The sequence below is a fragment of the Lipotes vexillifer genome, unplaced genomic scaffold, assembly GCF_000442215.2.
Source record: "Lipotes vexillifer unplaced genomic scaffold, Lipotes_vexillifer_v1.1 scaffold747, whole genome shotgun sequence".
In the NCBI taxonomy this organism is placed as follows: Eukaryota; Metazoa; Chordata; class Mammalia; order Artiodactyla; family Lipotidae; genus Lipotes; species Lipotes vexillifer.
The window spans coordinates 766,749-782,978 of record NW_006772445.1 but is presented as its reverse complement, the minus strand read 5'-3'; the positions used below and the strand labels follow the sequence as shown (position 1 = coordinate 782,978).

General features: G+C 33.4%; 1 protein-coding gene across 1 annotated transcript in view; it reads right to left on the bottom strand.

Annotated features, from left to right (window-relative positions):
* Positions 1–16,230, bottom strand: part of WDFY3 (WD repeat and FYVE domain containing 3) — a 176,119-nt gene that overhangs the window by 131,374 nt on the left and 28,515 nt on the right. Inside the window, exons 5-9 of the mRNA XM_007447515.1 lie at positions 13,003–13,195; positions 11,487–11,673; positions 9,592–9,758; positions 1,148–1,615; positions 140–241 (exon numbers count right to left, since the gene is read on the bottom strand). Coding sequence (XP_007447577.1) covers positions 140–241; positions 1,148–1,615; positions 9,592–9,758; positions 11,487–11,673; positions 13,003–13,195 — 1,117 coding nt within the window. The remainder of the gene's footprint in view (positions 1–139; positions 242–1,147; positions 1,616–9,591; positions 9,759–11,486; positions 11,674–13,002; positions 13,196–16,230) is intronic.

Genomic DNA, 16,230 nt, shown 5'->3' with positions numbered 1-16,230 from the left:
TAGAGATATGATAGTGCCATCACTGAATCAGTAGTTTTTCCTCTAAGTGACAGGAGCATTTCAGAAGCAAGAATCATTACAGAAGACAGACCAGAGGTAATATCCTCCCAAAGCACTTGCTAGAAAATTTTCTAATTACCTGCATTTGTGTTTGATCCTTGAAGAAGCACTGTCAAGGTCTCCATGACCAGCAAAGCCAGGTGTTTTTGGTCTTCAAATGAACTATTATTTCTTGAGTCCCCTAGGAAAAAAGAATTAAAGGTCCAAATCACAGAAGTTATAAGCTTATTTTTTTCTGGATTTAGGATTTTTTAAATAATTTAAAAAATAATTCCTATCACTTTTACCATCAACACAACTTACATAATACAGCCTTTAAAAATGATACACATGTCTACCAGCTACCAAAAGTGAAGTCAAAATCAATGTTCATAGATTTCATTTTGGTGTGGCTAGAAAGCTAGAGCTACCTAAAAAATATTAAAAAGGAAAATGCCAATCAAAGTAAAATGTATCCTTCTCACAGGTGCTTTCCTAATCAAGGAGGTCAACAGAAGAATGCTAGATTTTAATGCACCAAAGAGAATGAAGAGTTTATGAATAGTGTTGTCTATTCAACTTGCATTAATTCATTCAACACGTTTAATACTAAGTGCCAGATACTACTCCGCTTTAAACAGATTTATCAGGAAGGACGAAAAACATCAAATTTAAGGTACCTAATGATAATACATATGTGTATACATAATATCACTAAAAAGATATATTTATTTGCTCTCTGTAATTAATAAAAACATCTCAAGGCACCTAAACATCCCAACTGTTTCTAGAAGCTTTTTTTATTCCCTCTTAGAAACAAAGTAGTAGACATTGGTCACGTGGATCATAAATGTTTTCCTCAGTTTTTACCTTAAATTCTCTTCCACCACGACATATCTCTGTACCCCCCAACCCCCTGCCTTTCCCCAATTCCCTAACAGAGGTTGAATGAACAAGTTAACTTGTGGGAAACATTCACAAGGATCTCATAATAATGCACATTATTAAGTATTTCAAATCAATAACAAAATGACAGGCAAAACATGAACAAAACACCCTGCTCAAACCCCTTTGTCAAAAAAAAATAAAATTATGGAAAGTGCTCTACCTTGTTCATTTAGTGCCTGAGTTGGATCCTTCAAGAGGGCAGCATATTTGTGCAAAAGGTTTACCATGACCTCCAGAAGGCCCACCTCCCTGAACACGTCTTTAAATATGTAGTCGTGTCGTGTAAACTTAAGAAGTGTTTTCATTGCAATAATGCTACAGTGGTAAGAAGAGCTAGATTTTAAGAGGATGCTAACACTAATAAGTTCTTTACAAGGGATATAATTTAAGCTAAAAACGACAAACTCCAGCATTTCAAAGTATTTGTTTTGTACTTCTGGGAGTTTAGAAATCTTTTCTGCAAACTGTGACAGTGTGTGCTGTGACTCTAGGATGAAATAATTGGCATTGTCAGCCATGTAAATATTTGTGATGGCATCGAGAATGATGTGGGCAAGGAAGTTGGTTTTTGCTTTTAAAAATGCATTCTGAAGAACTGCAAAGGCCTGGATGTTTCTCACACTGTGACCTAAAATAGAAAACAAGAACACAAAAGTCAGTGCTATGTGATATTTTCATCATGGCAAACAAGTCTATTTATTTATTTTTTAAATATGGAATTTAATAAATTTATCTATTTTTATTTATTTATTTTTGGCTGCGTTGGGTCTTTGTTGCTACACGCAGGCTTTCTCCAGCTGCGGCGATGTGCTGGCTTCTCATTGCGGTGGCTTCTCTTGTTGTGGAGCATAGGCGCTAGGCGCACGGGCTTCAGTAGTTGTGGCACACGGGCTCAGCAGTTGTGGCTTGCGGGCTCTAGAGCACAAGCTCAGTAGTTGTGGCGCATGGGCTCAGTTGCTCTGAGGCATGTGGGATCTTCCTGGACCAGGGCTTGAACCCCTGTCCCCTGCACTGGCAGGCAGATTCTTTTTTTCTTTTTTTGGTAAGCAAAATAATATCTTTATTAATTTAATTTTTTTAACACCTTTATTGGAGTATAATAGCTTTACAATGGTGTGTTAGTTTCTGCTTTATAACAACGTGAATCAGTTATACATATACATATGTCCCCATATCTCTTCCCTCTTGCATCTCCCTCCCTCCTACCCTCCCTATCCCACCACTCTAGGTGGTCACAAAGCACCAAGCTGATCTCCCTGGCAGGCAGATTCTTAACCACTGTGCCACCAGGGAAGTCCCAAAACAAGTCTATTTAAACAGATTATGAATTGTAACATCTATCAACTATTTACTAAGAATATATCCTGTTTTCACAAAAGGTCTTCTTTGTCTTCAACAGGTTCAGTCATTTAATTAAAAATAAATAACACTAATTAAGCTTTTAATGCAGCATTATGAATATTCTGATTCCAGAATAGTATATATTGAAACATCAGACTGTTTTAGAAAAAATAAAGCAAATTATACAGGTCTAGGCTTCAGAGTTTGGAAATGTGCAGGAGTCTGACTTTTTATTATCTGTAAGATTTACTTTGACTATAAGAACAGTTACCTCTCTGTGAAAAGACTTTCAGGCTGAAGAGGTAACAGGCATGAGAACAGCAAAAATGGCAGCAGGAAAACAGGAGGGGAAAAAAATTCTCTAATTTCCAGTTTTACATTTTTAATTATAACATTAGAACTTTCATGAAATTTTAATTCGGAAATTTATTTTGTTTTCAAGCTGGAAGTGCAATTTGTTTACATACACATTTGTTAAAGCAACTTATGGCCAGCTACTAGCTATATTTATAAATATCTGATTTTCAAACACACCAACTAGAAAAAACAAAAATCTGTATATAATAGCTCTTGTGAGGCAAATTAGTGACAATCATTATAAAGAAATTAACATAGGAAATATGTGAGGCAAATGAAAACAAGCGTTTGTCTATAAAACCTGTCCCAAGGTTCACAACCATTAGGAATATAGAGCATTTGCAAGAGTGACTAAACAGCTAACACAGAGCCTTACAGAATCAGCTGCATTTTAGAAATAGGATAAACACAGAACGAGGAAAAATATAAAATGGGTTAGAAAGACCGCTCAGAAATTCTGGTTTGGACGTTATCTGAAAAATACAATGATTTTAAAAAAATCTTCAGTCTATACGTGACTTTAAATTTCTGTTTGTTTATAACATACAAACTTATTCCATGTGTGCCAAATGTCAAATCCTTACTTCCAGTTCCTAATTAATGTGATGCTTGCTCTTTTTGAGTACATCTTTACTTTTTATTACCTGCAGGTAGTCAAAAACCAAGCTTTGATAGACTGATGAACAAACAAATGTGTAAGTCTGACTATGTGTGATTAATAAGGTTAAAGAACAACTCTAATCAATATTTTGCATCTTTGGGCTATATGACAATATCATTTCTCACCATAAAGAAAGGAGTTAGAAAGAGCTGAACTTAGGGTAATATGGGAAAATTTAGATTTTTCCGAGTTTAATTTTCATGATCTGGCTTTAAGTGATGTCACTGACAAAAGATAAGGCATATTAACCCCCAACCCTAAAGAGCCGAACTGAACACAATGTGTAAAAATACACACAATTAAAAGTCAAATGTAAAATGTGGTAATCCTCGCATATAAAGATAACAGTAGAAATGCAGTGGTCAGAAGAATTTTGGCTCTTTGTAATTTCTTTTTACTTACAGTAATGAATCTGCTCTGATTCATTACTTACTCCTTAATCCCCCTTGTTATCTAATTCATCTAGGAGCCATTAGCAAGTAAAGTAGGTTGATCAGAATAAATGACCAAGGAACATCAAGACTAACTGGTCTCCAAGACCAGCTTCAAGAGCAGAGCATTTTAACCAATGGAATCAGTCTTATATACTAACATGTAAAATTCAACCATTCCTGTGACTAATCCAGAAAAAGATTTTGTAATATTATTTCCAAATTTAGTAAACCTTATATACAATGAAACTAAACAGAATCTAATAATTTGGCTTTCTATCAGGAAAGACGATCTAAAGGAATGTCAGAACTCTAATTCCAAAATTAGAATTTTGTGTGGCATACACATTTGAAGTGTTGATGGTATCAGGAGTAATTATTCAGGACTGTCATAGCCATTAAATTCCTAAAATATTTAATTGGGAAGGGAGCATAATTAAATCTAAAAGATAATTAGAAGATTGCTCTATGAGACAGGAATATCTCCTAAATATTGACACATAAATACTCTAATATTTTAACTAAACAGATATATCCTGTATAAGTTTCAAATTTTGCATTAACTGACTAAAATCTGTTTAGCACACAAATAACTAAAATAAGAGTAAAGTAAGGAAATCATTCTAACAGATGACAATCACCATCTCATTACTCTCAAGTCTATATAAGCAGAAACAAAAGAAACTAATTATTCTAAGGTTTAGAAGAACAAGTGTATATACAACAAAGAATAGAGCTTTCCTATTTTCAGAATCTAATGTAAAAGTGAACGCTTGAAAAAAGAGCTTATATGACACAAGCATAAGCAAAATGTAAAATGAAGTAAGAATAAAGGTCTAAATAAAGAAATGCAAGCATTCATTCAGTAAACAGACACTGAATATTATTTTTCAGATTCCAAGTCACCAGAGTTAGATTCCATGCAACACTGCAGAGGACGGCTCTGAGGAGTAGAGACGAATAGAAAGGTGAACAGTTACAAAGACACCTATGGTAATCCAGGTGAGTGATCTGTGCAGCCTCAACTAAGGTAGTGGCAGTAGGGCTGTTACCAGAAGGGAGGAAATTAATAAATGTTTAGGAAGTATAAGACAGAAAGTAACGAATGAATTACACATGTGAGCGACCAATCAGAATGACAGCTGGCTATAGACAATCCTCAGGGTTATACTCCCGCAAGCCAGCTGAACATCAGCCCTGGCCACATTGGCATCCAATATAAAGTGAACCAGAATAGATAAAAAGCTCTCAAAAGTAAACCCATGGGGCTTCCCTGGTGGCGCAGTGGTTGAGAGTCCACCTGCCGCTACAGGGGACACGGGTTCGTGCCCCGGTCCGGGAAGATCCCACATGCCGCGGAGCGGCTGGGCCCGTGAGCCATGGACGCTGAGCCTGCGCATCCGGAGCCTGTGCTCCGCAATGGGAGAGGCCACAACAGTGACGGAGCGGCTGGGCCCGTGAGCCATGGACGCTGAGCCTGCGCATCCGGAGCCTGTGCTCCGCAATGGGAGAGGCCACAACAGTGAGAGGCCCCCGTACCGCAAAAAAAAAAAAAAAAAAGTAAACCCATGATGAACAATGCAAGGCACTTCGGTTACTAGCGTGAACAAAAATACAAGAAAGGAAAAAATACATTATCCTTTTATATTGGTTAATGTGTTATGAGAATTAATGTGTTAAAAGACAATGTTTGTAAAGGTGAAGCCACAGAAAAGTTCTGAAAAAGACAGGTATGGTCTTTTTTTATGAAGAGATATATTCTCTATTAAACATGTATTAAAAGCAATCGCTATGTTTAGGGAACAAATTTGGAAGCTATGGAGAGCTATGAATTACAGAGTACAACCTTGCAAAGATGTTTCTAGCATAGTTAAGGTAAAAAACCACCATGGAGTTGTTATTAAACAGAAGGACTGCTACATTTTTCTTTAATTTCCTTCTTTAGAAAAATCTATCTGCTGGTGAGGATACAAAGTTTTATAAAAAGCATTTGCTATATAATATAGAAACAGGAGTCATTTTCAAGCTTTAACATACACACACAGATACATTTACCAGCTTCATTAATAACTCAGTCTACTTTTTCTTTTAAATTTTATATTTCTATACTGTTTCACTTGACCTAAAATCAGCAGTAAAAATAAGGTGGGTAAACTGTATCTATGCATAGAGCAATATAAGGCAGATATATTCATGTTTTCTCTTTTAAATATAATTATCAGTGAGTGGGTAAAAATTCCTTGGTAACAGGAATTTTCTTTTCATAGATAATGAAAGGGAAACCAGTGACGTCAAAGAAAATATTCCCCAAAGTACCGCTAAGAAATAACTGACAAAAAGTATGATAGTGTCAAGTATATCAGAATACACACAGCTCCAACTTATAAATAATCCAGACCAAAGAGTTAAAATATGTAAAGGACTATCACTGCCTCATTCTATCAATGTTTAATAAACATGGCCTCATCACAGCTGGATTTCCTCATCTCCATTCCTGTGCAATAGTCCATTATCTCTTCTATAAACTACAACAAGCAATCCAAAATGAAATTACAAAAACAATTTTATTCACAACAGTATCAAAAAGAATAAAATATTTAAGAATAAATTTAACAAAAGAATTGAAAGTTCTATACAAGGGACACTATAAAACATTGCTGAGAGAAAATACTAGGACCCAAATAAGGGATAGTTGTATGCTCATGAATTGAAGGACTCAATACTGTTAAGCTGTCAAGTCTCTCCAAACTGATCTATAGATTCAATGTACTCCCAACGAATATCTCAGCAGGCTTTTTTTTTTGTTTTCAATAATTGACAAATTATTAAATTCATATGGAAGTTCAAAGGACATAGAATAGCCAAAATAATTTTGAAAAGGAAGAACAAAATTGGACAACTTAAATGACTCTATTTCAAGACTTTAAAGATATAGCAATCAAGACCATATAGTTAAAAAAAAAAAAAAAAGACCATATAGTATTGGCTTAAGGACAGACACATTAATGGAGCAGAACTGAGAAAGAGTTCCAAATGTATCGTTATATAATCTTTTTCAATAAAGAGTCCTAGCACGTGTGCATATCCGTATCGGGAAAACAAACAAACCTTACTTCCTACCATATACAAAAATTAACTTGAAAGGTATCATAGACCTTAGTGTAAGAGTTAAAATATGAAACTCCTAGAAGAAATCAGGAGATCTCAGTGAATTTGGGTTAAGATTTCTTCAGTATGAGGCAAAACCTACAAAATATTTTAAAAGTGATAAATTGGACTTCATCAAAATTAAAAACGTGTGATCTTCAAAGATATTACCAAGAAAAGGCACAACAAGACTAAGAGAACATACTTACAAAATGTATGTATCTTATAAAGGACTTATCCAGAATATCTGAAGAACTCTTAAAATTCCAGTAAAACAATCCTATCAAAAATTAGACATAGAGATCTGAACCAAAGTAGAGACACAGACAGCAAATAAGAACATAAAAAGATGCTTGAAATATTTTAGAAAAAGGCAAATTATATTTTAAAAAAGATACTATTACGTACTTGAATATCTAAAATTAAGACTAATAACACCAAGTGTTTCTGAGGATGTAAAGCAAACTCGTACATAGCTGATGTGAATGCAAAACGGGACAGCCACTTTAGAAAATAGTTTGGCAGTTTCTCATAAAGTTAAACATATATCTACCATATGAATCAGTAATTCCACCGCTTGGTATCACCCCAAAGAAATGAAAACATATGTCCACACAAAGACTTGTTTTATACGAAAGTTTCTGGTATATTTATTCATGACAGTTAAACAAACACCATCAACTGCTGAATGGATAAACAAATTGCAGGATATCTAAACAATGAAATACTATCCAGAATTAAAAAGGAACTTCAGATATATGCAATAACATGGATAAATGTTGAAAATGAACAAAGCCAGATACAAGAAACTACATAATTTATGAGTCTAGTTTATGAAATTCTAGAAAGGGCACAACCAAAGCAGATCCGTGGTTAGCAGGGCAAGGGGATAATGAGCGGGGGCACTGAATACAAAAAGGAACAAGGAAACGTTTAGAAGGATGGGAATATTCCATATCATGATTATGGTGGTGACAGCATAACCACATGTATTTACCTAAACTCATCAAACTCAACACTTAAAATGGATACATTTTAATATATACAAATTATACCTCAATACTGCTGACAAAAAATAAAATATATTCCATATTCCATTTATGTGGAATAGAACTATCTACTTTAGCCTGTATAATAACTCTACAAAGTAGGTCATGGGAAAGAGATAATTTTAAGTTATAAATGAAACTTAAAATCATCTAGCTTGACCCATTCATTTTATAGAATATTACATCAATGTTTCTGAAGAAGAAATTGATATCTAGAAAGGTTAGGTCACTCATGGTTACCTGAATTCTGACTCTTAGGGCAACGTCCTTTCTAGCTAACCTTGTTTTCATAAACATGTCACTGAATTCTCAAAATAACCCCCAGAGGCGCTAGGTTATGTACGTATCATCCTTGTTATGGATCAGGCAGACATATGAAGAAGGTTAATTTAGATGCATTAATTATCTCATTATAGTAGTGTAATTACAAAATTATACTCTGTAACTAAATATTATGTCAGTGTTACAAGCAGATTGAGTAACCAAATGAAACAATGAAATCTAAAATAGGATGTATATTGCTGAGCTATTTTTAGTTTGAACTCATAGAAAGAGTTAATTGTAGAATACTCAAGCTAGAGTCTACGAATTAGAAGAGTTAATTTAATACTGTTCCTTAATATTAAATAAAATGAAGCCTTGAACTGCTCAGTAAGATATTCCTAGATTTTGCTTATTTAAAATGTTCTGTATAACCTATACACTGACGGTACATCTTATGGAAGTTTGACAACTTCAATCTAAGTTGTGACTTTTCAATATAATTTTCTCCAGTAAATTAAATTTAGGATTTTCTAGTACATCTATTTATTCTGACTTAAAAATTTTTAACTGCTAGCTTCTATGTCATAAAATACATAGATAATGTACTGTGAAATTTAAATAACCAGACATACTGATATTTTTTGGCTAGTTAAATTTTACATGCAAATATCATAATTGTATTGAATACTTAGTATGTAACAATAATGTGAAAGGAACTATTAGAGGCCTGTGGGCTCAGATTCTTTCAGAATGGTTATTATGCATTTAAAACATGAAAATAAACAATAAAACTAGTTTGCACTCTTACATAATTAAATGTTATTAATTATACAATAAATTTTCTTAGTAAAAGATCCTAGATGAAGAACCAAAGTTAGGAAATCTGAACTATAAAATTTATTCTCTGACCCGAAAAGATGTAACTTCTCTGTACCTAGGTTTGCTTAAATAAAATATAAGCATGTACACCTGTGTTTTCTATATACCTCTTACATAGAGACAGGTATAGAGATCAGAGTGTGAATCAAGTTCCATCCACATAAACTGGAAATGTGTGGAGTGTCAACATTCGACAGAGGCATGTTTGGATTATTAAACTGTTTGAACATTAAAATGAAATACTAAAATTTAAATCTTACTGCTTTAGAAAATATTTTCATATTATTTTCAAGTATCTGATCTGCTAAAGACTGTCACTCAAGAAATACCACAGAAAGCACCAACTTTAATGAAAAACAGCATATTACTTTTCTATAAATAACATAAATGAAGAGCAATCAAAATCTGATTAATTCATTCTTTCTCTATTTCTTTGAGTGGCTCAGAATGGGGAAAAAAAAAAAAAAAGACTCACCTTTGCCTGCAGGCTGAGGTACTGCAAATCCGGGCAATAAAAAGGGTGCCCCTGTGGTAATACCAGCTGGTTTTAGTTCACTGACACCATATGTTGTTAGGGAAGTTATCAGATTAACCAGATCTTTCAAGGCATCTTTGGATTCTGCCTCTTTTGCTTGTTCCAATCTAGGAAAAGTATGATTTAGCAAATATATTTTTTCTTGTGTTGTATTTTCAAATTTAATACAGAAAGAAAATTTTAATTTTATATGCAATAAATAAATGTATAGAGTACTACAAGAAGTTTCTTCTTACATTTTTTCCTATATGAAAACATACTATTTTTATAAATCCACAAATTTTATTATAAGATATGATGGTGCATTTGAAAGAAATTATACCAATAGTCAGGACACCTGATAAATGCTGATTTTGCCACTAACAGTATTATTTTAGGTAAATCACTAATCTTTGGTATAGAAAGTCTCTATAATATAAAAGGATTAGATTAAATATCTCTTAAGTTCCTTAAGGCTCTAAGGTTATAAAAGTTTCACTGTTTATAACCAAAAACCTTATCTACCATTTCTTTCCTAATAAATTTTCTCTGTTAATTTTTTTTTAACATCTTTACTGGAGTATAATTGCTTTCCTCTGTTAATTTTAAAAAGTGAATTCCTTGGGAAGATTTGTAAGATTTTATCTGTATTTCAATAATTAATTCAAATACTCACATTAGAATACATTTAAATAAACTTCTGAGAGTCTCTAACAATTTTTGAAGTCTTAATTCCTTTAAAGTTGTCTTTTTTTAATGTGAAAAGTTTTGTATTAATAATATTTTCATACCATACACAGAATGTTGTAACCTGTTTTTTTCATTAACTAGTGTTATGCACATGCCTCTCCGTGTTAGTATAAACTCGCAATAGATATGCTTTCAATGGCTATAGAGAGCCAACCGTATAGATTTGGGGAGTGGAGGGTGGGACAGCTAGTAGATACCAGAATTCAGGAGCACTAACATGCATAAAACTTTGTGTGCCTTAGAATTATATCTTTAGGATCAATAAACATAAGTGAAATTATTTTGTAAAAGAGTGTCAACATTTTTAAGGCTCTTGAATTCTCAAAGGACTGCATCAATTAATAATGTGAATTAGTTATTTCATAAACTTTCATATGTCCTCATTTGGAAATTAGGATATATATACAAGATTATATTCTTGGGGGTTGCCTAGTATTAAGTAATGGCAATGAGGTCAAACTGGTGTTAGAAATAAAAAGTTTACAAAATAGTGCTGGTTTACAGTAAATCAAATGATTTAAAAATAATTAATGGCCCAGGAACAACTATCAAGAGAAGAGTATCTTCTTCCTAATAAACTTGTAACCAGCCATTTTCCCAGTATATACATGAAACATTTGGGATGAAAAAGAAGGCTAGTGAAACATTTTTAGACTGACATTTGTTTTATATATATATTTGTAATGTCTCATTCAATCTACAAAATTACTCTTGTTATTAACTACATTAATAGTAACACTGGAGTTACTGATAAGGAAAATCAAAAATATAATTAAGCAAGAAGAGTTTACACTTCAGGAAGATGTTAATTAGTTCATTCAAACTCTTCTCCCTCAGCTACTAAAGAAGAGCAGATTTCTTCTTCACATCTAACCATTGACTCCACGTTTGCAGCCTACATTTTCCAAATTAACTCTAAATTCATACTTTGAACTCTCTTGACAGAACAGGAATAAAAAGAAGTGATTAAAGCTAAGAGGATAAAGTATACATTAAATAAGTGATTGGTTGATTTCTTCTTCCCAATAAGCCCAAACTACATTGTTTCCTTTGATGAAAAGACTGAGTAGAAATTTAAAATATATTCTTAAATTATGGGGTTTTACCTAAGCAAGAGATCACAAAGGAAACTGTATCCTTGCCATATCCGAAAATCATCCAAAAGAGTTTGGGAAACATCACTGGAATCTTTGAGGAAACAAGAAAGTCCAGCAAACATTTCAACAATTTCTAGGGGAGACAGGTCATCTGATTGCTGCATATTCTGAACACACGTAGATAAACATTCTTTTTCTGTAAAAATAAAGAACTGAATAAGTATATACATGTATAATTTGTCAACTGCTTAAGAAAATTTCCTTCATTCTTAACCGATGTTTAATAAAACATTAAATTTTAGTGTATCTATAAAATATTGTAAGATAAATGTTACACATTCTAAACGCCAATGTAAGATTCAAATTGACTGAGGAAGCTCTACCTCTAAGTAGTAAACAAAGAGTAATACAGGAAGTGTTAAAAATTAGTTGACATTTATTACAGTTTTTACATCATATTTAGATGTTTTACTATTCAACAAAATGACTGCCTGTTGACATATGACATTTTTGATTTTTATGAATATAGTAAAAAGTGGAAAAAATAAAAAAACTATCTTCTAAGTTTAAGAAGAAAAATCTACTAATTAGTTAAAAGTTCAAATTAGAGTGAATATAGACTACTGACATACAAAAATACTTAAGGAAATAAAATTTTAAAAATTATGTTTGTAGTATATATTTACTAGTTTAAAACACAGTTATACCCCATAATAACTTTTGGGATTGGAGGTGTTTCAAAGAAGACATTCCTCTCTTACCTTCAATGAAATTTATTTGTCTTAAGAAACCCAGTGTCACATAACAAAAACTAACAAGATTTAACATAACAACGGAGGCAAGAAACGTTGAATGACTCACTGACCTCAGGTAAGTGAATAGTTGTACTAAAAATTATTTTGAAAGATTTTTCAGTTTATATGTATCTATATCTGTATCTATATATATAGATATATATATACACATCTATATATATATCTATATATATATACATAAATGGACTATTGAGATGCTACAACTGTCCCCTATTTCTCCTAATTAGACATTTTAAGGGATAGTTGACACATATTTAAATATGAGTTAAACAGAATGGACAATTTCTCCTCAGTGCTGATAAAGAATCTACCTAATTTTATTTATGCTGCATCGGACAGATTGTCTACTTATGAAATATCTTCAGAAAGACTTTAACTATAGCTTCTCAAAAAAACTCTTTTTATTCAGCAAAAAAGGAGGGAAGAATAGGCTATGACATAGAACTTACATTATATTACAATTGACCATTTACATAACAAAGCAGTTATTTTAACTCTTGTAGATATCCATCATTTGGAACATGAGAATTTCTTATACCTGAAATGCCTCACAAATAAAAAATAATTTTTTTTCTCCTGGCAAATATACTTTTAATTTAAAATAGAATCTTTGGAGAATTGAGAGATAAAAACAAATTTCCCATCATATGAGGAGAGAAAAGTGGAGGAAATTCAGAGCACCTAAAATGAATACATTACGAGATATTCACCGTGAATATACTTCACCACATTGACACTGAGACCATGTCGGGATATGGTCATAAGGACTTCTCCGGCACTCTTCCTCCAAGGCAGGTTATAGGGAGGGCACCAAGAGGTTATTGCACTGAATAAAAGCTGGAGATCGTCTTTTTGAGCCAGCTCCTCGGCCGGAGAAACAAAACTGCAGAGTTTCACTAAGATCTAAAGAACAAACAAAATATGTACATAAATAAATGAATGGTTGGGGAAAGGGAGGAGCTAGAAAAGGACTAGATCTGATTATTAAAAACTCTGAAAGTTCAGGGTTAGTACTGAGCGATATCATTAAAGCCACAATGATGAGTGCTCTAACTTAGGCAACATTAAAAAAGACACCTACAATTTAGAAGTGTGTTATGGTAAAACAGTTAATCACCTCTACTTTTATCAGCTTATTTTTTTTTAAAAAATGTTCTATGTTTACCATCCTCTCTTTACAATGGTATTTTTTTTTTGCATTGTTTCACCCTACCATGAAACGGAATAAATCAAATGTTAACTTTCAAGATCAGAACTCTAGTTTTCTATCGATAATTTGGTTCCTTAACTCTTAGTTTGTCATAGGTGAAATGTAATTTTCTTCTCTAAAAGGAACAGTTTTAGGGAGACAAGAAAGTAGAAATAGGTTTTTTAAAAGTAAAAGTATTCTCAAATTGTTCCAACTTCTATACAAGTAGAAGGGGATATTAGAACTAAAAAATCATCTTAATTCAGAAGTATCAGTTATGTCTAGTAGCCAAAATCTTCTAAAGCATGATTCAACACTTCTTAAACCCTGGAATGAGAACTTATTCCTTACCTATGGTTTGCAAAATACACACTGCACAAGTGTTTACAGCTCTAAGAGCCTGCTACTTGGGGAATGAAGCTATGGTTTCTGCCCTCAATGGACCTTTTTCTTCTAATCTCGATTTGGTGTCAGAAAAAGTTAATTTTTCTTCTCTGTGCTAAATTTTCTCATCTAAATATTTTTTAAACTTTATAAAGTAAATAAAATAAAATTGGAGTATTTTAATATTTGTGGGGAAACTACTAAACAGGAAAAAGTATTTGAAGTATCATGTTTTGTCCAAGAAAGCTAAGTCTTCCTTTTCCTATTTCCTTCAATGCAAAATTTTACTTAAATACAAGAATTTCTAATTCATAGCCACCAAATATCAGGGAAAAAAATTAAGAATTCAGAGAAACAACAAAATATTTATAAAATCTGTAAGCGCAGGCAATACCCCCCACCAAAAAAATGTCTGGAGACACTGTTGGATACCGAATTTCCATTCATACATGTAACATGTGTTATCTTTTTCCATATGTGTTAAATGCAACAAAAAAGATATATGAAAAAAAGATAATCAATTGCAGCAAAAAAAAAAAAAAAAGCTCAGAAGGGTGTATTGTTGATTATACTTTTTGTTGGTTTTCACACTACCCTTATGTGATTAGAGGGACAGATGTCATTTCTCTAATCTGTAACATAAAAACAAACCTGAAAATAAAATACTTTTTTCCAAATCAAATCTTTGTCCTCAAAAATAAGCTAGATATAATTCCTTGATGTTGACTCTTAAGATAACTAGTTCTTAATCTTCAAAGGCAAAAGGCTTCTTAAAATAATCTAGTATAATCCTTTCATTTTACTGAAGAGTCTACTCATTCCTCTTCGGCCCCTACACTAACCACTTCTATTTGTAGGGACTCTGTTATAAAGTCCAGCCAACTGTGGCAGAGCAGTAATTAAAAAAAAAAAAAAAAAAAAAAAAAAAAAAAAAAAGCCTACATGAAGCAGTACCAACTGCTAAGGTCCCAGGAAACCATCTGTCACAAAATATAAACATAGGGATTTCATCTATCATAAACACTATGTGTTCTGAAAACATTTAATAAGTTGTGCCCATTGTTTTTCTAGACAAAATGATGAAAACAATGTCCAGCCTGCAATGAGGAACTAAAAAAGGTAAGTGAGACACTAAAGGAGTACTGGACTAGGTGGTGGGAGAGCTGGGCTCTAATCACTGCCACGCACCTGCTGTGGATCGGTTTCCATAACTGTAAATGAAGCGTTTCATTTAAATTTTCTTTTGAGTTCCTTTTGGCCTTTAACATTCAATGATTCCAATATGCTAAAATGAATCCCACATTTAGTTCAAAGTCAGCACCCAGTGTTTTCAGATATAGAAAAAATTAAGTTTTAGGAAAAGAATCTCTGCTACTTATTCAGTGTTAAATATATAAAATTCAGCTTCCTCGCGTTGTGTCTAAGTGAGATGATGGATGTTCACTAAACACTGTGGTCCTCATTTCATGATGTATGTAAGTCTAATCACCATGCTGCACACCTTAAACTTCAACAGTGCTGTAAGTCAGTTATAGCTCAATAAAAGTGGAAGAAAAAAAAAATTCAGCTTCCATTTATTGCCTAAGGTATTAATTAGCTCTACAGAAGGGCTTTATTGAAACAGGGCTCTAGTCTGATTACCAAAGACTAACCCACTCCATTCATCAATGTCTTAAAATAGCTTTAATTCCTATGTGATTTACTCTTTTATTTATTCCCACTGCTCTTCTCATCCAATCTAATTGAGGGGTTAGATAAACCTCAAGTCTAATCCCATTTCTGCCATCCACTCACATCATCATTTTTGAGGAAAACAGAAGCTCTGAAGTCATGGATTGTCTTGTAAATTAACACGAGATAAGGGATGCTAAACACCAGCACAAAAGTATCTAATAAATCAAGTGTTGAATAAAATTTTTTTGTTTTGTTTTGTGGTACACGGGCCTCTCACTGTTGTAGCCTCTCCCGTCTGCGGAGCACAGGCTCGGGACGCGCAGGCTCAGCGGCCATGGTTCACGGGCCCAGCCGCTCCACAGCATGTGGGATCTTCCCGGACCGGGGCCCGAACCCGCGTCCCCTGCATCGGCAGGCGGACTCTCAACCACTGCGCCACCAGGGAAGCCCAATAAATATTTTTTGAATTAGTATTTTATTGATAATCTTGTCTTTTCCTTTCTAAACCATCTTGGTCTCCCTCTTCCCGATCTTTATTGCTAGACCTCAACAAAGCCTGGAGCATTCCTGGAGCAACGACCCCAGTTACACCAGGTGTCATCAACATGGGTCCCCAACTCTACTGCACCTACTGCAGATCCACTGTCCTCTCTGTTCTCTCTTCCTACTCTCACAGATTATGGCGCTGGTG